The 24,697-nt window shown below is 60.1% G+C and overlaps 1 protein-coding gene across 1 annotated transcript; it reads left to right on the forward strand.

Moving 5' to 3' along the window:
• Window positions 1-1,491: 1,491 nt before the first annotated feature.
• On the forward strand, window positions 1,492-23,970 carry KCNJ4 (potassium inwardly rectifying channel subfamily J member 4). The gene is made up of 2 exons (XM_045552867.1): window positions 1,492-1,709; window positions 22,127-23,970. Exon 2 carries the CDS (start codon window positions 22,166-22,168, stop codon window positions 23,498-23,500), a length of 1,335 nt encoding a protein of 444 aa, XP_045408823.1. The 5' UTR covers window positions 1,492-1,709; window positions 22,127-22,165; the 3' UTR covers window positions 23,501-23,970.
• Window positions 23,971-24,697: the final 727 nt, after the last annotated feature.

Below are 24,697 nucleotides of genomic sequence, written 5' to 3' on the forward strand. Positions count from 1 at the left end.
GGTGACAGGATGGCTAAGAAGCAGCTGGCTCACCGGGGACTGTGGGGTCCTGGGGGCTTCTCCAACAGTCCAGAGTGTGGGGCCCGGGCCTAGGGTACACTGGGGAGGGAGAGGAGGTGAATGTAAGTCTGCCTTTATTAAGACAGCTTGGCGTGACAGGGAACGGCAGAGAGAATGAGAAACTAGGGTTCGGTGTGGCTCTGCCACCTCTGGGCGGCCTTGGGCAAGCTTCGGACCCTCTCTGGTATTCAGTCTCCGTCTGTAAACGGGGCAATGCTGACTAGGTGGTGGGGAGGGTCCCTGCAGCAGGGCCGCCTCTGTCTCCCGGGGTGAGTAGGCGGTGCATAGGGTCCCTAACTGATGGTACTTCTGGAGGCAACAGGGACTGGCAAAAGGAGCGGCCGGGCGCCAGAGGACCCCAGGCCGACTGGCTCCCACCACCCCATTCCCTGCTCCGAGGAACCCTTTCCACTTGCCCCGGGGCGCTGGAAAACCCGGGAGCGGATCCAGGAACGGGCTCTGGGAGGAGCGCGCCTGGGGCGAGGAGGAAAACCCGGGCAGGATCCTGGGCGGGAGCGGGGCCACGCAGCCCCCCAGCCCCTGCCCCCGCTGCGCGCCGCGGGCCCCGCGGGACGGGCTTTGGTGCCGGGGCAGGGGGGACCGGGCGGGGCTGGGCCCCGCGGGGCGCCGGGGCTCCGGGGCTGGGGGCGCGCGGCCTCCGCAGCGGGGCGCGGGTCACGTGTGAGGAGGGGCGAAAGTCTCGCAAAGCGGGGCGGCGTGCCGCGAGTTGGGAGTTCTCGGCGCGCCGCGGGCGGCGGGAGCTCGGGCTCCCGGGCGAGCCGGGGACGCGGCAGAGGCGGGGGCCTGGGTCCGAGACAGAGGGGGCCGCGCCGAGAGGGGGCGGGAGAGAGACGGAGGACAGAGTCCGCGAGGGAGACAGAGACGCGCAGAGGAGAGAGACGGGGCAGAGGCAGAGGCCGAGTGAGGCAGGAGGAGACCGGGAGGGCGACAGCGACGGGGACAGAGACCCCGCGGGAGAGAGCGAGAGAGACGGAGGGAGGCAGGAGAGACCGGGAGAGGGACAGGGACGGGGAGCGCGGCGGAGACCCAGGGCAGCCGGAGAGAGGAGCGGGAGCAGGGGAGGCGGTGGCGGCAGAGGCCGGCCGGCGGGAGCGCGGAGGGCGACCCCAGGCCCGGAGGCCGAGGGGGTCGCGGGGCCGGGCGGAGCGCAGGGGGCCGGGGAGCCGAGCGCAGGGCGGAGGGCAGCGCGCGCCAGCAGGACGGAGTGACAGCGAGGGAAACAGCGAACAGCGCGGGGCAGCCGACCCGAAGGCGCCGGCGGGGCAGGGGGGCGCGAGCGCGGGCGGCCGGGCGCCACGGGCCCCCCGACCCCGGCGCTCTGAGCCCGGGCCCGGCTCCCGACGATGCTGACGCCCAGGCGGCGCCGAGGGCGCGGCGCGGGGCAGCGCTGAAAGTTGGGCGGCCCGCGGAGAGCGGCGCGGGACGGCCCGGACGCGCGGAGACCCTGAGACCCACGCACAGAGCGCCCGGCAGCCGGGGAGGGGAGCGCAGGCCGGCCGGCCGAGCTCGCGGGAAGGGGGCGCCGGGACTCCCCTCTCCCCGCCCGGGACGCCGCCCGCCGGATCGCGCCGTGGGATGCAGCGCCCGCTCGCCGCCTCCCGGACACTCGTCTGACCCTCCGCCCCGCGGTAAGCCGCGCGCTCGCCCACCGCGGGCGCTGTCCGTCCGTCTGTCCCGCCGAGTGCTTGTGTGTCCCGGGGCAGGCCGCTCCGAACCTTGTCCTGGAGCCGGGTTCTGGCTGCCCGGCGCGCGTTGGCGCGGTCCCGTGACTCCCCAGGAGCTGGCGGGTTCTGACCCTCTGTCGGTCTGGGAGCGTCGCGGTCTGGGTTGTGGCCAGGAAGGGGGAAGAGGTGGGTGAAGGGGTCTTGACCTCGTGCCCCGGCCATGACCTTTCCCTGCCTCCACCCACCCCCGGTTGTCATGCCGGGGAGCTCCAAGGCAGGTGACTTGTGGCAAACGGGGAGGGGGGGGTTGTCTCTTCTTTCCACCTCCCCAACTGCAGCCTCTGCAAACGGCCCTGGGATCGGAGGGGGAACGAAATCCCGCTTCTCATGTGTGAGCACCTAGTTTGTGCTAGGTGACCCCAGGGCGGGGGCGTAGGGGTCCAGCAAATGAGTCGTGTCACATTTCACAGTGGTAGAAACAGGCTGGGGAGAGGCAGAGACTGCCTTCTCCTCCGTGAGGGGTGCCCCCCAAGGAAAGAGAGGTCTGAACGAGCCCCTGAGCAGGGAGAGCTTCCCCTGCAACGCAGAATGTTCCGCCACCAGGACGACCTCCTTGCCTCCCACCCACCCTTCTGGTAGATGGGAGGCTAGGTGCGTCGGAGGGGCCAGAGGCAGGGCGGCCTGGCCAAGTGGCAGATGAGGCTGCAAGAGCAGGAGCTTGAGGGGAGCTGGGGGGGGGGTGCACGCATGCAAGGCTGGGAGAGGGGCTGGAGCCCGTGTGCATAACGTGATCATTGGCTCTGCTTATCCTGCACCTCCAGTCTCATGACTTCCATGGCTTCAGGCCTTTGGGGAGCAGTTAACAGGACTTCAGGGGCCCAAGAGCCACGCTGTGCCTTGGCTTGGCCTGTGATGAGGGGAGCAAATGGAGGAACAGGGCAGTCAGGATAAAGGGTGGGTGCAACACAGGAGGAGCAAAGGCTGTTGGCCACTGGGCTGACCCGTATCCAAATCGGAGCCTGGAACATTCGACTCTATTTTCCATTGGGAGGATGGACTCTTTCTGGGGTTTTTCACACTGGGTCATGGGCCTTATGCATCCTCCATTCAGGCTCCCAGAAATTAGCTCAGCTAGCTGAGAAACCAGCACCCTGGGCTAGTCATTCTCTTCCCTGACCATCAACTTCCACATCTGTGGAATGGGGACATTACTGTCTGCCCTACTGACCTCCAAGGGGAGCCCTGGGCTCCATGAGCAGAGAGCTGTTCCCAGGCTGGGGAGTGCTGGGCAGATGGGAGCAAGGATTCACTTTTCCCTAAGGGAGACGTGGGGTGAGGGGAATATGGCTAGAAATAGAGGACTGACCAAGGGTAGGAACGTCCCGGAATTAGAGGGTGCATCTGGGGCTTGGAAGCTGTTCCTCAAGCCCCTCTGTTTAGCCTTGAAAAGAAAGCTGCTCTCTCAGAAAAAAACCTCTGGGGTAACTGTGACCAAATAGAGCTGGCTGAGTTTCTGCTGAGTGACCTTAGGCAGCTGGCTTGACCTCTCTGAACCTCAGTTTCTTCAACCGGAGAACGAGGATGATGGTACTGACTTCGTCAGGGTGGTGAGCAGTTTACAGACTGTGTCAGGTCTCGGAAAGCAGCTTGCATGAGGCTGGAGCATAGTAGGTTCGTAGACATTCGCGCGAGAGAGAATGAAGTAGCTCCAGGAGATGCTGCGGAAAGATTCTCAGCTTCGGATAAGAGAGCAGGGGAGGAGCAGTGTGGGCTTACAAGGAGGGCTGCTTCTTAATGTGGATCTGGGGGAGGCGGGGGCGAGTGCTAAGGAGGGTGTGAGGAGGAGGGGGCCCCTCTGCGGGGACCACTGAGTCACGAGGACATGTAAGCGACATGACAACCAGCAACACGGTAACCAGGAAACTAGCGGCGGTGGGAAACGGAGCTGGAGCAGTGTGGCGGGGTGGGGGTGGGGGCCGGCAGCACGGGGCACAGGGGCCGGGGAGCAGCCAGGCTGGCCTCTCAGAGCCAGGAGGGGGAGGTTCAAGGCCAGGTGGGTTGGGGAGGAGGTGAGGGCCTGAGAGAGGGAGTGGAGGCGCCTGCAGGTCTGCTGGGCAGGGGGCTTCTCCCCACCTCCCCAGGCTCCTCTGTTCTCCTCCACATCTCCACTTTTCATGCCTCTCCCCCTAGGATGCCAAATTTGGCTCACGCAATCTGTCGTCTCTCTTCTGAGATTGGCACCGGGACGAAAGCCGAGTGCATTACATCACCACCGCCGCTCCCCCTGCACGAGGGGAGCCTGAGAGGAGGGCCAGAGGGCCAGGGGCACGCAGCCAGCCCTCAACTTTCTGTCCTGCCTTCCTGCTCACTCCTCCCACCTCAGGCTAGGTGCTGGGGGCTCCTGGGCACAGACAAGCAGGGCCTAGGCAGGACAAGGGCTCCGATCTTGGGGAGATCCAGGACTGGGGCGGGAAGTCAGGCCATGTTGCTGTTCCCCTGGCTTGGTGGGACCTGGGAGGCAGGGAGGCTCGGCTCAGGACTCTGATTTGTCATTGCCTTGCTGTGTGACCTTGGCCACCACCCCCATGCAGAGTCCACATCTGTGTAAAGAACAGTTGGCCACTCAAGCTCTTGGTGACTCTCTTGAAAAAAGCTGCCTGTAAGTCCTGCCACTCTCCTGGGCCCACAGGAGGGAGTCCTGAATTTTGAATCACTCTCTGTGACCTTGAGCAAGTGGCTTCACCTCCCTATGCCTCCATCTCCTCACCTGTAAATTGGGGATGTAGAATCCTTAAAGGCAACCTCCAAGGTGCTGATATGAAGTGGGGTGGGAACTCCTCAGGCACTCAGGGGCCCGTGGTTCCCTGGGCTGGAGGTGGGGGGCAGGCCAACCCAGGCAGCGGGTGGGGAGGCGGAGTGGGAGGGTCTTAATTCAGACAGAAGCCTTGGGGCTTAAATCACTGATCTGATGCCCTCATTTTACGAAAGTGGAAACTGAGGCCCAGAAGGGGAAGTAGACCCTCCAGGCTTGCAGCGATGGTTTGGGGGCAGAAGCCGACAGACAGGCAGATAGGCAGGTACACAGCCATCCTGGGGAACACTGTGGCAGCCCAGACAGGAGCCAGGGGCTTAGCGGGCCCAGCTCTGGCTTCAGCCCCTCCCTTCCCCTCCCTGATGCCCCCTGCCCTCACCCTGCTGCCCCTGGGAGTTACTCCCACCCTTCATTCGGCCTCCTTGAGGAGCATCTTTCAAGCTCATTTTAAAGCCAGTTACAGGCAGCCCCAGGAAGGGACAGGCTGGATATGGGGTTAAGTTGGAAGGTTATGGCCCATTCTAGAAAATTCCCAGAGCTGGAGATGTAGAAAGATGGGGAGCGGGTGTGGATGTTTTGTGAAATAGTGAGTTCCTCATTCCCAGAGCTATTCAAGCAGGGAACCTGGCCCGGTGACTGATTTATGGGTGAGGTTGAACGCCATCTCCACCTCCAAAACCCCAGGAGCCTTTGATATTTCCCAAGGAGGAGGCGGGAGCAGCGCCCATGACTTCCCGCTTCCCAGCTGGGAAACTCACGTTTTCTCGCCAAGCACTGGTTAGGAGCTTTTGCAAATTCTCATTTAATCCTCCCAGCAACCCTGCAATGTTGATTTGTTGTCCCCATGTTACAGATGCGGAGCCACGGCTCAAAGAATCCAAGGTCACACAGCAAGGGAGCAGAGGAACCTGGTTTGCGTTCAGACTGGTCCGATTCTCAGGGGTTGTCTCTGGGACTTCCCTGGGAGAAGAGTGGAAAATGTTCCTCCCCTGGGCCGGGGCTTGGCAGGATATGGTCTGGTCGCCCCCACAGTATGACACCGCCTCGGGGATCCTGTGGGTGCTCTGGGGGCTCCATTCGGAAGACACAGGTACTGATCCACACAGAAGGGGTGGACTCATTTTACAGATGAGAAGACTGAGGCTCAGAGACAGGGAATGACCTGCCCAAAGGTACCCAGAGAATTAGATTTGGGCCAGGCTGCCTGTCCCCTGGCCCAGGGCTTTGTCCCCTGTGCCAGTGGGTGAGGAGGGGCCTTTGGAATGATGGTGGGAAGTTGGGGGTGCAGAGGGCTGAGAGGATGCTGGCTCCAGGCTAGGACTGCAAGTAGGAGAGTCAGGCTCAAGGCACAGGTAGAGGGGAACAGGACAGAGAAACCAGCAGGGACAGCAGTTTCCAGCCTTCTCACCCTGCCCCCAGGACCACCTGCAGATGGCGTCAGATGGTGTCATATGGTGTTAAGTGGCCTGGAGAGGACAGGGGAAGCTTTGAGCGTGGGACCTGCCTGGCAAGAGAGGGTCTTAGAGACAACAGCCTCAGACGCGGTTCCCTGTGTGACCCTAGGTCAGTCCCTCATCCTCTCAGCTAGATCCACCCACCTGTGTGCCAAAGACTCTGGACTGAATGATCTGTTTCCACAAAGTAGCTGTGGCTGGGCTGTCATCTCAAAGTGCTCCTCCCATCTCACGGGGACCCTGGGTCCTGGGTAAGGGACAGGACAAGCAGGCACCCTGGGGGCAGGCATAACCTTTAAGCCTCCTCTGCGGACACAGCCCTCCTTGGGGTGTGGGGATCTCCAGGCACAGCCCTTCTTCTCCTTTTCATCTTTATTTTTCTCCTGCTCCCTCTTCCCCTGGCTACGTGGGCTGATCGCTGCTCAAACTTTTAATTCAGATGGTAATTGAAATAATAATATGGGCTGAGGCCCCTCTGCTTGTGACGCTGCAGCTGGTGGAGCTCAGCTATGAATAGACCTTGAGTCACACACGCGCGCTCCTGCAGGCGCGCACACAGGCGCTCACGGGGTGGTGGGTGGGGTGTGGCGTGGGGGGCAGGGGTGGGCTCACGCGCTGGCTTGCTCTGGGTCTGGGCCCCCCCCTCCCAGAGGCCTTGGCCAATACTGCCCCTGTGGCCTGCCATCTGGTCCCTGGGGTGAACCTGGAAGACCTGGGACATAGGTGGTTCTCCTCATTTATAGAAGGGGAAACTGAGGTTCAGCAAGGGGAGTGGCTGGCTGGAAACAGGTGGAAAGTGTCTGGGACTAGATTTGAACATGTGGATTTTGCCAGATTCTAAGGCCGGGAGAGGGAGGGGCGGGTGCTGGGGTCTGGCCCTTTGCGTCCCCTGCCACACCTTCCCACGGCCTCCTCCCAACAGCGGGAGCTGCACGGATCGATGTGCTGCTGCAGGTGACAAAGAGGTTTTCTCGGGGGTGTTGCTGCAGGAGGGAGACTGGTCCCTGTGTGCCAGGCTCTGTGCTGGGCTTTTATTCATGATTTCACTTAATCCTCCCATCACCCTGTGAGAACTGTCACCCCCGCTTTGCAGATGAGAAAACCGAGTCTCAGAGAAGCAAGGGTTTGCGCACGGCCCCGGGCATGGACAGCCGTGTGTCCTTCCTCTACCTGTGCCTGGTTCCAACCACTCCAGGGCCCTCCATCTGGCCTCCTGAAGGAGAGTGGGGGCATCTCTTTCAGCCTGGGACTCCCCTTTCTCTCCCCGTGACAGTTCAGCTGCTCCTCCCTAGAGCTACCTGGCCAGTCCTTGACCAGCTAGCTGCCGTGCCGACAGCCGGAGCACCTGGCCTCAGTGGGCAGGGGGAGGTGAGGTGCTCTGAGAGTCATTGGCAGGTCATGGAGAGGGTCCCTGTGGGCTGCCATGGAAGGTGGTCCTTGGTGTTCCCGACCCCAGCGGGAGCTGTGTAGGGAGAAGGCAGCGTTGTCATGGTGACCTGTCAGCTGGGAGCTTTGGTCCAGGCCTGCTGGGGGGATCCAGAAGGGGGCCCCCGCGGGGCAGAAGGGAGGTGCTGTTGGGTAGAGGAGCTCTCTGGGGTGGGACGAAGGATAAAGTCCCCCAGCTTTACCCAGTGGATCCCAGTCTGTCCCCGCATCTGCCTTTTCTGCAGTACCTCCCTCGAGAGACGGAGAGACAGCCCAGAGACCACAGGGGCTGCCCAAGGTCACGCGGCAGAGCTGGGGCTGGACCTGAGCCCAGGGCTGCTCCTGCCTCCTCTGCACCCTCATGGGCCCCCCGGGGTGCCACCCTCCTCTCTCTCTAAGACACCCTCTATGGATGGGATTTGGAGGGGGAGAGGCAAGGAGGGTCTGGACCTTTTTAAGCCCCCTCTCCTGAGAAAGCCCTCAGATTGCAGAGAGGGGCAGGGGCAGCAGCCCTTGGTCACAGCAGTAAGAGAAAGGTCGCCCAAGTCAGGCAGGCCTGGGATCAAATCCCAGCTCGGCCCTCACCGACCCTGTGTGACCTTGACTAGGTCACTGTCCCTCTGGGAGCCTCTCTTTGCCCCTCTGTGTAGCAGAGACCACCCAGGGGGATTGAGGGGATGTGCCTGGTTTTTTCATTTTGTCGACAAAGCGCATGATGGCTCCACCTGGACAGCAGGGACAGGAGGGGGCCTCAGCTAGGCCGCAGAGGGGGGGATACATGCAGGCGGAGCTGGTCCCATCTTCCAGAAGGGGCGATTCAGGCCCAGAGGAGGGTGTGCCCATCCTCGAGGTGGTGGCAGAGTTAGCACCAGGCTTCACCGTCTGGCCTCTGGGCCACCCCAGCGAAGCTCTTCCCCAGCCCCCACCCCACGCCCTGCAGGAGCTGCTCCCTCGTAGGCCTGAGAAGCCCAGGCCAGTCCGCCTGGGGGACAGATGGGATGGTGATCAGGGGACCCCATAAGGCCATACAGGGGAGATGGCTGTGGGAGATATGGAGCAGGCAGAAGGGGCTTTTGGTATACTTTGGACCTTGCACCAGGTTAGGTGCCCTCTGCAGTCACTCCAGCAAAGGGCAGCGGAGTCCCAGTCCCGCCACACTGCTCTTACCTCACTTCTCCTGGAATCCCACTTGCCTCTGGAATGTTCTGCTAATTATCCCTGCCTCCCACTGTGTCCTTCACAGTGCACTCTGAGGCCAGAGGGACCCACTTGCTCCTGACAGGACAGGAGGGGTGGCCCGTCTCCTGTCCCCACCCCAGAGTTCCTCAGTAGTCCCACTTGAGGCCCATGAATGGGATCTGGGTTCAAGTCCAGCTCCACCCCTGAGTGCCTGTGTAACCTTGGACAGCTCTGTCCCCTCTTTGGGCCTCCGCCCTCTGCCCCATCGGGCTGGGCATGTGCCCTTGCATCCGAGGGATACTGGGAGGGTCCCCTGAGCCTGTGAGTCTGTGACTGTGTCATGACCTGCTGTTGATATGAGCTGCTTTGTGGCAACTACTGGGCTTGGTCTCCAGGCCCCACCCCTGCCCCCACTCACTGGCATTACCTTGAATCCTGCTGCCCTCGCTCCCTGCTGAGCCCTTGTGCCTCCCCAGCCCCCCAGACCTGCTCGAGTGGCTGAGTGCCAGCACCACGCCATGCAGCTGCATATCTTGAGGCCACCTGACCTTGGAAAGAGCCTCTCTCTGCTGGGCTCCAGGGCTGTCCCCCAGATACCAGGCAGTGACTGGGCAGCAGAGAGGAGAGGGAACTGGAGGGGGAGCAGAGAGAGGGCCATGGCTGTGTGCTGGAGCTATCCCGGTCCCTGAGATGATGGGCCAGGGGACAGAGAAGAAGAGAATGGCCAGCTAGTCACAGGAGGGAGCTAGTTACCAGCAGGATCAACAGCATGGCAGAGCCTCACTCCAAACAATCCAGTGGGCTGCCTGAGAAGGGGGTGAGCTCCCTGTCCTGGGAGGTGTGCAACAATCGCTGAATGGCACCTGTTGGGGGGAGTAGGGGAGAAGAGGGGGTTCTAACATGGGGCCAGGGGAAGGGATTGGACCCAGAACTCCAAGGGCCCCTGTTTGGGCTGCTCGTGGAGGTCCTACGAGCCTGAGGGTCCAACAGACTGATCCAAGTGTCCCCCCATGACCTCCAACAACTCCCCCCATGCTGTGCCTGCAAACACCTGTTGTCCCAGCATGGCCAGTCACAGGTTCAAGACATGCCCTAGGTCCCTGTTTCGACCCATTCACAGCTCCTAAGCCACCCTCAGGCCGGAGTTTTTAAAATTGCAGACAGATCCCCGCCCTTTAGTGGGTTGTGAAATTGATTTAGTGAGTTGCATTACTTATTTTTTTAAATGAAATAAGAAAGAAAATGTCAAAGCACTACATAGTGAGAGAAAGTATTATTTTGTGTTGCTCTTCGTTCAGCTTTGAAAACATATGTTATTGTATAATAAGTAGCAATAAAAAACAGTGTGTTTGTTTTTACTCTGGGTCTTGGTCTAAAAGTTTGAAAGCTACTGCCCTGTATAGAAACCCTGGCGGCACCACGGACAGAGGCTCAAATGTGCACATTCCTTTCGCTCTGGATGCTCCAAAGTGCCACGAATTCCAGGATGCCACCGTCCTGCCCTCAGAAGCAGCCTCGTTTCCCTTGCTTTGCGGCCCACCCAGCTCCAGGCCCCCAAGCATCTCCAGGTCCACCACCTCTAGGCCTAGGTCCCTGCACGGGCCAAGTTCCCTGCTCTCTGCTCATGCATCTTGGTGTTCTCCTGCCCACATCTTCCTGGGGACCTTGTCTGGAAGCCCTCTGGCTGTGCAGACCCCCTGGCTGCTGTCCTCACACACTTACACACGGAGCTCAGCAAGGCAGGATTGTGTCTTATTCACTTCTCTTCCCCTAGCACATAGTAGGTGCTCAGGAAATGTTCATTCACTTGACAATTATTTACAGTGTGCCCTCCGAGGCAAGGCACTGTGCTGTGTTGGGGACACAGCAGGCAGGAAGGCAGATGCTGTCCCAGCTCAGCATACATGTAGGGTGGTGAATGAACGAATGAGTGAATGGAGGGGCGCCTGGAGTTTGAGATTCCCTGGCCTTAGGAGCCGGCAGGGAGACGGTCAGGAATGAAGAGGAAGTGTGCAGCACCTTGCCTGCGCGTGGCAGGTGCCCATCAGTGACAGTCCCTGGAGGCTGTGGCTGAGCAGGTGTGCTGGGGCAGGGGCAGGGCTAACTGTTCCTCCTGCTGTCTCTGAGCCTTCTGAGGCCTCTGTCTGCTTTGCTCTCTCCCACTAGGCCCCACACATATCCTTGCCACCCATCCCTGGAGCTTCTTTCCCGGGCCACGACCTTGGGGCATGAAGCCAGGATGGATGCCCTGCACCCCCAGACACCTGGGGGATACCTGGGAAGAGCCCTGTGCTTACCGTGGAGCATAAGACAGAGGCCCAAGGCCTCAGACTTTCTATCCTCTCTCCCCTCTGCTCATGGTCACTGTGCTTGTGTCCAGTGACACAGAAGGTCTCTTCGTCTCCACTCAGAGGAGAACCTCTGCTGGGAGGTTCTCCCTGACTGCAGTATCAAAAATAGCTTTTCAGCTGAGTGCAGTGGCTCAAGCCTGTGATTCCAGCACTTTGGGAGGCTGAGGCAGGAGGATCACTTGAGGCCAGGAGTTTGAGACCAGCCTGAGCGACATGGTGAGACCCCATCTCTACAAAAACTAAAAAAAGAAATTAGCTGGGCATGGTGGCATGTGGCTGTAGTCCCAGATACTTGGGGGGCTGAGGCAGGAGGATTACTTGAGCCCAGGAGTTTAAGGTTCCAGTGAGCTATGATGACATCACTGCACTCTAGCCTGGGCAACAGAGCAAGACCCTGTCTCAAAAAACAACAACAACAACAACAACAAAAGCTTCTCCTTGGTCACATTGCTCTGCTTAGATCCTTCACGGAAATCATGGCTAGCTGAAATCATCATGTTTCTTTGCCAGTTTATTAAGTGTCTACTAAGTGCCAGGCTCTGAGATTCAGGGTCCCTGCCCTGAAGGACATTGCGAATGAGATCTGTTTGTATTGGTAAGGGCTGCTAGGAAGATCAGGAAACTGGCCAGGGAGTGTCTGGGGACCTCTTGGAACCTCAAGGGCAGCCTTTGAATCAAGACCTGAATGGTAGGCAGGAGTGAGCTGCAGAGTCTTGCAGAAGAGAATTTCCACCAGAAGGAACAGCCAGTGCAGAGGCCCAGAGGCAGGAACGAATTTGGTGTGTTCAAGGGGCAGGAAGGAAGGCCTGTGGCTGGGGTGGGGGTGGGGTGGAGGGGCTGAGGGCAGAGAGGGCAGGACCAGCCAAGAGCTGGGAGTTCCTCCTGGGTGCCCCGGGGAGCCAGGGGGCTTTGAACTGAGAAAAGGGACTGCAGGGAGGCCCGGGTTTAGGGGGAGCGGACTGGGGCTGGGGTGTTAGTAGCTACTTGGTCCTGCGGGTTGGGCGGGTTGGACTGGCTGGGTGTGGGGCCAGCACCCAGGGTCCCGCAGTTCATGTGCTTTGGGTGAGCCCCTGCTCCTGAGCCCCCTGTGGGATGACAATCCTCAGGTGTGGTGAGGCCCCCAGGAGGGACCAAGGCTTGGCCCCCGGTGAACACTAAATGCGTGTCAGTTATGCCTTTGTCACTGCGGTTGGGTTTGGGGAGCACTGGACGGTGATGCCCAGGTGTTAGGCCTGAGCGGCCCCCTGGAGGGGTCACAGACTGAGATGGGGCTGCAGGGCGGCGAGGGTGGGGGCATCGCTCGGTGCTGACTGTGCTGGGTTTGCACTGCCTCTTCCATGTCCGGCAGACTCAGAGCGGGAGCTGAGTCTGCTGTCACTGCTTGGGAGGGAGATCCGGCTGGTGCTTGCAGCCACCGCAGGGATGAGATCACAGGGGGGCTGGGGAGAAGGGAAGGAGGAGCGTGGCCGGGCTGGGCAGTGCAGGAGGAGGGAGGCTGAGGGGCAACTCCACAGGGGCCCTCGGGCCTAGAGGACTCCAGGAGGGAGGTGAGGGCCAAAGGCCAGCCAGGGGCCTCCCCTGGAGCTGCTGGGAGGGTGGGGGCTGAAGAGGAGCACTGGAGTTGGCCGAGGGGAGAGTAGGAGGTGAGGAAGAGCAGATGTAAGTTCACCCCCTTCAAGAAGGGTGTCTGCACTTTACAGTTTACAGACCCCTGCCCTCTGCTGCTTACCTTTGCAGCATCCCCACTTTATGGATGGGATTCAGAGAGGCTAAGGTATTTTCCCAAAGCCACACGGCCCATGGGTGAAGTGTTCTCAGACTTTCGGGGGTCACAGTCCCTTTTGAATACTATGACCCTTCCCTGAAACATACACATATGCATACACTAATTTTAAAATTTTTCATGTAGTTTTTTTCCCGATAGGTACATTTATATGGTTCTAAAATTAAAAAGACACAAACAGGAATACGGTGAGAATTCTTCCTCCCACCCTGTCCCCAGCTGCCTGCTTTCCCTCCCCGCAGGCAGCCAGTGTCACCAGTTTCCTGGGTCTCCGTCCACAGACAGGCAGAGACAAGCAAATATGTGTATCTATAAATTTCTCCTCTCTCCCTTTTTACACAAATGGTAGCTACTATACTCACTGCTCATCACTGCTGCCTTTTCTTGCTTAAAAATACATCTCGAAGACCCACATCGCTCCTTCCAGAGCTGTCTCCGCATCTTTATAGCCGCATGCTGTGCCGTCCGTGGATGGGCATTTGGGCCGTTTCCCAGTGACGACGCTGCGGCAGGCGAGGCTGCCTCATGCCCCACGTGTGTGACTGTCTTGGGCTGCAGCACCGGGGGCCCACAGGCGCTGGCACTCGGTGGCCTCTTCCTAATAGCGCGGAGCAGGGGAGGAAGCCAGGCGGGAGCTCAGCCCTCCCTGCTCCCACGCCTCTGCTGGGCCGGTGGCACATTTCGGGGAAATCCTGTGCGTGTGTGAGTGGAGGGCATTAGCCCCCAGCCCCCGAATTTCTGGGAGACACCCCACCACGGCCAGCAACCCCACTGAGGTCACCTCTGATCCTGCACCCCCCCCCCGGCACCTCCCCCCCCACCCCATGAGCTCATAAAGAGTTTTCACCCTTTCTGGCAGGGGAGGGAGGGAATCCGGGTGGAGAAGTGGCAGCAGGTGGTCTGCGCTGGGCCGGGCCAACCTGGGGACTCTGCCCACAGCTCCCTCCCGACTCGGAGGCCGGGCTGCCCTGCTGTGGCCGCCGCTCTCTGGGTGCTCAGCCTCCGCCAGCTTTGCAGTTGCTGCTCCACCCTGGCTTGTCGAGGCTTGGTCTAAGACCCTCGCCTCTTCTCGTTCCACACCCCTGGCCCAGGCGATGCCACCCACTCTCACAGCGTGACGTGTCATTGGTGTTCACGATCTAGCGCTCCCAGCTCCGCCCAGATCTCCCTTGGAGGCTCAGGATCTGACATCCAGGGGGCATGTCTCCATCTGGACTGCCCAAGGTCACCGCACACTAGAAACTGCTGTTCCTTAAACCTGGTCCTCTGCCAGTCTCCCACCGTTACCTGTCTGTCACTCTGCACCCCTCCTCCTGCCCCCATCTCCTCCCCACAGCCAAACCCTGGGGTCTCTGTCCGGAACGCGTCCAAATCCACTTCCTTCTCTTGAGCCCCTCTGCCACCGTCCTGGCAGCTCCAGCCACCATCATCGCCTCCCCACCAGCGTCCTGCTTTGGCTGTGCCCCGCACAACGGCCACAGAGACCTGCCTCCATCTCATCTCAGTGGCGGCGCCGTGCTCAGACGGTGCAGGCCTCAGAGGCTGGGCCACGGCAGGCACCCCTGGGACCATATTGGGGCGTTTTATTTCCTAGGCCTGGTGGTGGATACACAGGGCTTGTTGTATTATTCCCCATTCCTGTTTGTCTTAAAGATTTCACTGGAAAATCAAAAAAACCACGCCAGGCAAAACCTCCCACCATCCGGGCTGCCCAGCCTCTTGCCCACTCCACTGCCACAACCTGTTCTCGCTGCAGGTTCTCAACACACCAAACTTCTGGAATGTTCTATATCCCGCTTTTCACATAGACACACAGCTCTCCTGAATAGCTCCTACTTGCTCCTCAGGTCTTAGCTTAAACGTCGCTCTCTCACAGAGGCCTGCGGAGACCACATCCAGTCCCCTGGCCCCTCTCACTTCATGCCGCACTTTTCCTTCAAACCGCTTAGCACGACTTCTCACCGCCTGCCCGTGTGGACACCCCGTCTCCACACCGCATCTCTCCCCAGCGGACCCGAAGCAGGGTGAGCCCGTGGCCTGTGTTCGTCTGGCCCACGCCAGTGTCAGTGACCGTAACTGGCCAGCGACTTTGGTGTTGGAGTAGGGAAGCAGAGTGGGCCCCTGAAGCCACAGCGAGGCGGGGGTGGCAGCCCACCACCACGGAGAAGCCGGCGCCGCTGTGGCAAAGAGAAGCCTTTGGGGACCCACTGTCACCTTCCAACCCCTGCAGGGAAGACGGGCAGGTTCCTGTGGGGGTGGGAAGCTCTCCATCGAGGGCAGGGGCCAGACGTCAGCAGTGCCACAAAGGGTGCACCTGTGGGTTGGAGCAGGTGGCCTCTGGGTCATCTAGCCACCAGCCCGTGACACTTGGCTCTGACATTCTGGGGAACTTGCTTGTCAGCCCATTCCCCTGCCCCGTGCTCGCTGGTTGAGTGGTTGGGGGGGGCGGGTGGGGTGCAGAGTGTGTTCACCTCCCACTGCTCAAGTCTGAGTGGAACCCAAACTGTCCATGTGTCTAGGCTCTGGCTGGACCCAAACTCAGGAACCCGGGTCCCGGCTCCCATGATCCAGTTCGCTGTCCCCAGGAGGATGACGTCACAGCACATGGCACACAGTAGGGCTTGATAATGTTTGGCACGTAGTAGGACTTGATACTGTTCATCAAGTGGGAGCAAGTATGCGGCGTGACAGTGTTTCCTCGAGGCAGGAGAGCAGCTTGCCTCATCAGTGTGCTCCGGTGCTGGTGGCCCGGGTCCAAATCCTGGCTCTACTACTCATGGGCTGTGTGACCTTGGGCAAGTTGCTGGATCTCTCTGTGCCTTGATTGTCTTCTAAAATAGGGATAATAGTGACCTCCTCTGAGGTCACTGTGAAGATGATAGGAATCGATCAGTGTAAAGCACTCAGGCAGTACCGGTGCAGAGGAAATGCACGCTAAATGCTCAGATGCTCCACGGGGATTTTGCAGTGTCACAAAGTTGGCCAGTGGGGGAGGGGCTAGGTGTGTTGTGGGATTTCGGGGTCCAGAAGAAGGAGGGGAACAGCTTTACTGAGCATCCACTGTGTGGCATGCACCTGTGCGACAATCCAGATCTGACCCTCAGGGCCACCCAGCAGGTGGGCGTTGCTGTGTTCCTCTTACACATGGAGGCACTGAGGCTTGGAGACGTCAGTGACCTGCCAGAGGTGGGCTGGAGCCCCACTGTGGCCCAGCTCTGTGTGATTCCGAGCCGCTGCCTTTGCCCACTTGCTCCCCAGTGCAGCGTTGGGACAAACTGGCAGGGCTGTGTGGACAGGTGCCAGGTGGGCTCTGGGATGCTGCACCTGAAATTCAGGGGAGGAATCAAGAGGCAGCAGCGTTCAGCCTTGGGAGTGACACACGCCCCGATCGATCACTCACCCTGTGTGGGCACGTGATGTGCACGATCCATTTATTCTCATTACAATCTTATGAAGTAGGCTCTATTATTAGCTTCACTTAAAAGATGCGTGCAGGGACCAGAGAGGTTAAGTAACTTGTCTAAGGTCACACTGGCAGAAAGTGGTATAGAGACTCCAAGTTGAAGCTGCTGCACCTGGAGGGGGAAGACGTGGGCTCTCCAGATTCACGAAGAGGAGGGAGGCAGACCTCCCAGGGGACAAGGGCCTGCAGCGCCTGCAGAAGGCCATGGGCGGGGGAACACCCTGCCACAATCTCCCCTGTAGCTGGGTCTGTCCTTGACCCCCATACACTCTGTGAGGGGCACAGCTCAAACAGCCGTGGGCCTGGGTTCTTGAGTCCTTTTCCTCCCTGAAAAACCCCACGTTAGAGCAGAAAGTCGCCCCCCACCCCGCAACCAGACAGTCCAGGCCTCAGAGGCCTCAGAGCTGGGGACGGGGGCAGACCCTGAGCCACTCAAGGGTTGGGAAATGGGCAACGGTGTTAATTCTGCCCATTCCCCAGGGAAATCCTCCCACCCTGCAGGACCCCTTCTGGGTGCACTGAGCTACCCCCTCAGCCCTGCCCCGACTGCCCCTCGCTGGAGATTCGGCCTCCCTTCCCAGGCCCAGAAGGGGCTCAGGGAATGCGGGGGCTGAGCAGACTCAGGAACAGCCACGATCTCCCGCCTTAGTCCAGACTCTGCGCTGGGGGCCTGTTCCATCACATGCCCCACTCTCCAGCCAGCAGCAGCTATGCCCCCATTTTGCAGACGAGAGAAGGAACATCTGGCCACAACAGTCAGTGGTGGAACCAGCAGTGAAAGGGGTTCCTCAGTTCCCTGTGTCTGCCAGGGTCCTCACCATCACTGTCTTCTTTGTCATCATCGTCATCCTGTTTTCTGTGTTTCCCTGCAGTGCACCTGACATCGGCAGGTGCTGCTGTGGTTAGCGTGTTTGCCTCATGCATGGCCTGGTGAGGCAGGTGCTCTTATCATCATCCCGTTTTGCAGATGCGGAAACTGAGGTCCAAGGAGGACGTGCTAGGAGGTGACAGAGCTGAGACGGAGCCAGGCCTTGCTACCCCAAACACATGGGTGTTAGCACATTCTTTTCGTGAAGTTGGACGGAAGCTGAGTCGGGTAGACAGACAGTGAGGGGCTCGGGGGTGCAGGGCCTGGAGGCTGAGCCGGGGAAGGTGTCAGAGAGCTGTGGGGGCCAGGGAGCCTGGCGGGGTGGCGGAGCCTGGGCAACTGAGCTGAGCAGGGCACTATGGCAGGGGAAGGCGGCCCGAAGCCACAGGCTGGGGACCAGGGTGAGTGGACACTTGGAGCCAGTCAGACCCTAGTTGGAGTCTAGGCTTTGTCACTTCCGCTGTGTGACCCCCACGCTCAACACCCCCCAACTCTGCAGCCTGCAATTCTTCAGCTGGGGAAGAGAAATAATAACCCTGCTTGTTGCTGTGGTAGGTGCTTAATAAATACTTGTTAAATATACAAAGGACACAGTGATGCCTCCGTGAGATCTCTGGCAGCGGTTGGCAGCCGCTCCCTGGGAGGAGCTGCAGAGAGGGGGTGACTGGTTCTGCTGGGCCCAGGGCTGAGCTGTGACCTTGGGCAAGTCATGTCACCTCTACTTTGTCTCAGCCAGTCACAGTGACCTCAGTGGCCGTGGTGGGACAGAGTGAGATCCATAAGGACCCGGCAGACTGGCACTGGCTCCTGCACTCCCCCCACCCCCACCCCGCCAAGGGACCTGAGTTTCGGGAAGGGCTGGTGCTGTCTGGGGCCAGCAGGGCCAGCTGAGGTGCCACCCACCGTGTCTCCCATTAGTGACCAGAGTGTGCAGGGGAGATTTGCCCTTGCAGCCTGCCCAGGTCTCTGGGCCCTGCCAGTGCTACTGCCAGTTTGTCAACTTTTCTTATGCAGAGGCAGGTGTAGGCAAGGAGGAGGCATTTAGTGTCATGAAATCGTTAGGAGAACCTACAAGTTGACCGGGTTGGTTGGTCTTCCCTGGTCAGCAGGGTCCCCAGCCCCTCTTTAATTCCTCAGGAAGGGGCAGGACATCTGGTGTCAGTGATGGCAGCCCTGTCGGGCACCTTTGGATCTGCCCCGAGGACCCCTTTCCTTCACTGTGCCCCCTCGGACACTGCGCCACACCATGTTCTTGGCCTCAGTTTCCCTAGATGTCCAGTGAAATCAGGACTAAGGGTGTGCAGATGTTGGAAGGCCATCACACAGTAAAATTAAAAGAAATAAAAAGTCTGGTAACCGGCATAGCATTGTCAACTCTTCATCTGCCGAGAAAGGACATTACCTTTTGAAGGCAGCCAGCATTTCCCATCCCTGTCACTTCCTAAAAGAATGTTTGCCCCTGAAAGAGTCCCAGGATGCTACCCTAGAGCAAAGGACAGCGCCTCCGGCGTCTTCCTTCTGCTGGTTTTGCCATGAGCCAGCGGCCTGCACGTGGGGCTTTGGGAAACCCCGGTCCTCACCCCAGCAATCCCGCTGATAATTTCGTTTTACGTCCAGCTCTGTGGGTCTCACTAAAGCCAGCAGGATGAGTGGCCCCATGATGGAGGAGGAACCGCGGCCAGGGAGAGGGAGGACTTGCTGGAGATCATGCTGCAGAGCGTGACAGAGGGGCCCGGCCCCTCCCCACCTCCCAGGGCCTCTGTCGGGGCAAACGAGCCCGAAACCGCATCCTTTCAGTGCACGCTCAGCGCACGCAAATCAGACCGGCTCCCTGTCTGGAAACGTACAGTTTAATCATAGGAACAGTGCAGGCACCTGAACAGCAAGCACGTGTTTTTTGTTTCAATACAGTATCTCTGTTCGGAGGACGATGGTACTGACTCGTCAAGGCCTCTTGTCCCTCTCGTGCCACCTGTGCCCCCTCCTCTTGCGCACCTTCCCTTGGGCCATGTGCCTTCCCCAGGAAGCCCCTTATGACAAACAAGGAAAAGACAACCTGGCCATCTCCCAGCAGTTGTGAACGCAAAATGCCAAGCTCCTACTGTCCACTGTTTTGGGGCAGCGTTGCTCGGGTCAGCCTGGGCATTGGCAGGTGAGCCTCTCAGTCCTGCCAAAGGGGTGGCAGGAGCGTGTGACCTGCTTATTTGAGCAGGTCACTGTAGACTGAGGGTCTTGGGGGTGATGGGGCAGCACACGGGTGGCTCCGTAGCAGTGGATGCCAGGCTTCGGGAGTGCTGGAGCCAGCACAGGGTATGCCGGGAGCGCCGGGACCCCCACAGGGCCTGACAGATGGCAGGGGCCCAGGAAACCTGCTGTGGCCTGTGGGGGTGGGGCAGGGGTGCCCCCTCAGGCTGCACTGTGGGGGCCGATGGGTGCTGGGGCCTGGGTGATGGAAGGACAGCGGCTGGGGGGTGAGGGTTGCAGCTGGGGGTGGGGCTGCCCTGGGCCATGTGGCTTGGCTGAGTCTCCCACTCCCCTCATAAATGGGGAGTAGTGGGCAGTGCTGGGCCAGGGGAGGCCCCATATCTATGGCATGGGGAGACCAGCTCCCTCAGCCCCTCACCCCTGGGCACCCCTGGGGCCCCTCTCAGAAGGTGGGACCCCCACAAACAGCCTCTTCTGCAACATCAGCTCAACCCACCAGCCCCACTGGGCAGAGAATCGGGGTCCCCCGAGCCCTGGGTTTGCTTCTGGCCTTGCACAAGGCCCCCACCCTCTTTGCAGCTTAATGTCCTTAGCTACCAGAGGCCCAGGCTGCCACTTCTTGTCCCCTCTGCCTCTCTTCTGGACACCTGCAGATGGTGGTCCAGGGCCTGTTGGGGCTGGGCTGGTGCCCTCTCTTCCCTTGTCCCTAAACCCACCCCATTCCCTTCCAGGGAGGAAGTGCATGAGGAGCTCGGAGGTGGGCGTGAGGAGGCCTTGCTCAGGGCTGGCCCACCAGCCCTGCTCGGGGACCCTTAGCACGTCCTTCCCATCTGAGGACTTCCCTGGCCTCACACGAGGGTCTTGAGCTCGGTGGTCTTACATTCCTCCTGCTCCGACAGTCGGCAGTGCTGATGCCGGCATTCAAGGCAGTGGGACAGAGCAGAGGGGGAAAGAGCTCCTAGAAAACTCTCTGTCGACCAGAGGGCGTACCTGGTCCCCAGTCCCCTCAGGGCTACACCTGGAGCCCTGCTGCTGGGACTCTGGGGGAGGTGGCGGGGAAGGACTGGGACTCCCAGCTCTGCAGGGCCAGCATTGCACCAGAGCCCACGCCCCCACGACCTGTTGGGTCTTCAGAGTAAGGGGGTTCACTGCTCCCACTTTTGAGGTGAGGAAACTGAGGTTCAAAGGAGTCAACCCAAGTCACATGGTGGATCTGGGACTCCAACCCGGGACTGTGGGGACCAGGGAGCTCCTTTGCAGGGGGGCTGAGATAAGAACCCGGAGTTGGGGGGTGGCCGCGGGGGAGGAGAGGGGCAGGGCTCACCCCCCTGGGCTGGGAGAGGGAGTTTCTCTTGGGAAGAGGCAGGCTCTGAAGCTGTTGATCTCTAAATTATAGCGTTGGCGCGCACCGGTTGCTGCGGCAACCGAGTTGTCCTGAACTGGGGAAGTGTATAAACATTGCCACAGATGCACAATTAGATCAGGAAGAAGAATAGAACAGAAAATAGAAACTTCCAGCCTTATATAATTCTGGGCCAAAATGTTATCAGGAACCCAGGCCGGGTCCTGGCCCCGCCGGCGGCTGGGGCCAGGGCAGCACCGTCTCTCTCCCTTGGGACCCAGTGGCAGGGAGGGAGAAGAGGGTCTGCCCTCCATGGGCCCAGCTGGTGTGTCCCGCCACCAGATGGGGAGAGGGGCCTCCTCCACTGGGACAGCTGGGGACACTGACAGCCAAATCCAGCCTCTCACCAGCTCCTGGGAAGTGAAGCGGGAGGGAAGCAGCGGGCAGCTGGCTCTAAGGGAGCATCTACTATCTCCTTCGACCTGTGGTGGGGGGAGGGGTTTGATTCCCATTTTACAGATGATGATATTGAGGCTCAGAGAGGGGCAGCACAGCTAGGTAGTAGGTGCGCCTGCCTCTCCCACTCCTGGTCTACACACCTCTACTCATTAATGTCGATGCTACTTGAGTCTGGGTCCCCTGTCAGCTGTGTGGCCCTGGGCAGGTCGCTTTCCCTCTCTGAGCCACTGTGAGATGGGAATGCCTACACAGGGGTCAAAGCTCAGGGCTCCCCCTCCTCCCTCCTGACCACCACACTGCGTTCTCCACCCACCACTGCTCCCAACAAGTTTGGGGGCCAGGACGGGCCAGCATCTGTGGCTCGGGGACTCAAAGCTGGGAGGGGAGAGTCTAAAAGAGGAGCTCAGACTACGGTGGGGCTGCGGGTCCCAGCGCTGTCCAGTAGAACTGTCTGCAGTGATGGAAACAGCTGCTGTGTCTTCTCTGTCCAGGATGGTGGCCATTAGCCACGTGTGCCTCCCGAGCACTTGAAATGTGGCGTGTGCAAGTAGGAACTGAAGTCAAACTTCTATCTAACTTTAATTTGCTGTAAAGAGCCACAGGCCGGTGGCGCTGTACTGGACCACACAGGAGGATGCCCACCCCTGAGAGGCGGAACCCAGGGAGGTTAGCGGGGCCAGGTGTCTCGGCTCCCTGTGCTCAGGGCAGGCAGGACAGGTGGGGGGAGCTGGAGCCAAGATGGGTATCAGGAAGCTTCCAGACAGTGGGGAAAGGAGGGTTGGAGGGGCAGCATTGAGGGACAGAGACTAGGACCTGGACTTTAATGGCCTTAGCTTCCTGGTCAGCCAACCCCAATCCCAGAGCGGGGCCAACCTTGGGGGCACTGGCTCAGGCCCCGTCATCAAAACTGCCCCAACAGTCACATTCTGCCCGCTGGGGCTGGGAAGTCTTGGATTCTAGTCCAGCCTCTTCCCCTTCTGGGCGTCTCTGGCTGAGCCTGGGCTCCCCGGTGTCTCACCTGTCCGGCTTCTCCTCCCCAGGCCCTGCATCTCCCCAGGTGACCACGCCGGCTTCAGGACATGCACGGGCACAGCCGCAACGGGCAGGCCCACGTGCCCCGGCGGAAACGCCGCAACCGCTTCGTCAAGAAGAACGGCCAATGCAACGTCTACTTCGCCAACTTGAGCAACAAGTCGCAGCGCTACATGGCGGACATCTTCACCACCTGCGTGGACACGCGCTGGCGCTACATGCTCATGATCTTTTCCGCGGCCTTCCTCGTCTCCTGGCTCTTTTTTGGCCTTCTCTTCTGGTGTATCGCCTTCTTCCACGGTGACCTGGAGGCCGGCCCGGCGGTGCCCTCGGCGGGGGGCCCGGCGGGCAGTGGCGGGGCAGCCCCCGCGGCCCCCAAGCCCTGCATCATGCACGTGAACGGCTTTCTGGGCGCCTTCCTGTTCTCGGTGGAGACGCAGACGACCATCGGCTACGGGTTCCGGTGCGTGACGGAGGAGTGCCCGCTGGCGGTCATCGCAGTGGTGGTCCAGTCCATCGTGGGCTGCGTCATCGACTCCTTCATGATTGGCACCATCATGGCCAAGATGGCGAGGCCCAAGAAGCGGGCACAGACGCTGCTGTTTAGCCACCATGCGGTCATCTCGGTGCGCGACGGCAAGCTCTGCCTCATGTGGCGCGTGGGCAACCTGCGCAAGAGCCACATCGTGGAGGCCCACGTGCGCGCCCAGCTCATCAAGCCCTACATGACCCAGGAGGGCGAGTACCTGCCGCTGGACCAGCGGGACCTCAACGTGGGCTACGACATCGGCCTGGACCGCATCTTCCTGGTGTCGCCCATCATCATCGTCCACGAGATCGACGAGGACAGCCCGCTCTACGGCATGGGCAAGGAGGAGCTGGAGTCGGAGGACTTTGAGATCGTGGTCATCCTTGAGGGAATGGTGGAGGCCACGGCCATGACCACCCAGGCCCGCAGCTCCTACCTGGCCAGCGAGATCCTGTGGGGCCACCGCTTCGAGCCTGTGGTCTTCGAGGAGAAGAGCCACTACAAAGTGGACTACTCGCGCTTCCACAAGACCTACGAGGTGGCGGGCACACCCTGCTGCTCCGCCCGGGAGCTGCAGGAAAGCAAGATCACCGTGCTGCCCGCCCCGCCGCCCCCGCCCAGTGCCTTCTGCTACGAGAACGAGCTGGCCCTCATGAGCCAGGAGGAAGAGGAGATGGAGGAGGAGGCGGCAGCCGCCGCTGCTGTGGCCGCGGGCCTGGGCCTGGAGGCGGGCTCCAAGGAGGAGGCGGGCATCATCCGAATGCTCGAGTTTGGCAGCCACCTGGATCTGGAGCGCATGCAGGCCACCCTCCCGCTGGACAACATCTCCTACCGTAGGGAGTCCGCCATCTGACCTCCAGGCCCAGCCCGCATCGCTGCCCACACGAGCCTCTGCTGGGGGGTGGACGCCAGGACTCCCCCTCGCACACTCAGGACTGAGCTGACCCTGGCTCCATGGACCTTCCAGGGAAGGTGGGGGTGTCAAAGACTGGGAGACCCCTTCCTGCTGACTCCATAGCCCAGGCCGGGAAGGACCCACGATCCCTCAGCCGGGTCAGCCTGGGGTCCCCAGCACCTCCCCACGGCGGCTCTGGGCCCCCAGACTCACCACCCTTTCCCCACCAACTCTTCAAGGACGCTCCCCCTTTACTCTCAGAACTTGGGGAAGGCGGCTGGACTGCTGGGGGACATCTTGGGGATCTGGGGTGGGCTGGGGGCTAGTATGGGGGAGGGAGGGGGGTGCGTTTCTTTTGCATGACTGTGGCCTGTTGCTCATGACTTTCTGTTGTAAATATCTATAAATGGAGAGAGACAGAGACACCAGATTCACCTTCTGCCATTTTTACCTGCAGGACAAGGAGATGCAGCCCCTCCTGTGCACCCCACCCCTCCCCACCCATCAAGCCTACCCCCTCCCCTGCCCAGCCGGCCGGCCCCTTGAGGCCCCCAAAGCCAGCCACCTTGGCTCTTGGACAGTGTTAGACTTGGGTGGAGAGTCGGGACCCCGAGGACCAGGATGAGGGCCTGTCCCTCCCTGCAGCCCCTCTGGGCTCCCAGGCCCAGCCCAGATTGACAATGGAGTTTGTAACTATATATTTTTAATAAAGTATATGGTCCGGTAGGGTAGGCTGGTTGAAGATGGAGGGTTGGAAAGGAGAAAGAGAGAGAAAGACAGAAAGCACATGTGCGTCCATGTGTGCCTGTGTGTAGTATGTGTGTATCTGTCTGTAGTATATGTGTATCTCTGTGTGCCCGTATGTAGTATACGTGTGTTTGTGTGTACCTGTGTGTATCTGGGTGTGCCTGTGTACAGTATGTTTGTGCCTGTTTGTGTGTGCCTGTGTGTGCTTGTGTGTAGTATGTATGTCTGTGTGTGCCTGTGTGTGCTTGTGTGTAGTATGTATGTCTGTGTGTGTCTGTGTGTGCTTGTGTGTAGTATGTATGTCTGTGTGTGTCTGTGTGTGCTTGTGTGTAGTATGTATGTCTGTGTGTGCTTGTGTGTAGTATGTGTGTCTGTGTGTGCCTGTGTGTGCCCTTTCTGAGAGACAAC

The sequence above is a fragment of the Lemur catta genome, chromosome 6, assembly GCF_020740605.2.
Source record: "Lemur catta isolate mLemCat1 chromosome 6, mLemCat1.pri, whole genome shotgun sequence".
NCBI lineage: Eukaryota > Metazoa > Chordata > Mammalia > Primates > Lemuridae > Lemur > Lemur catta.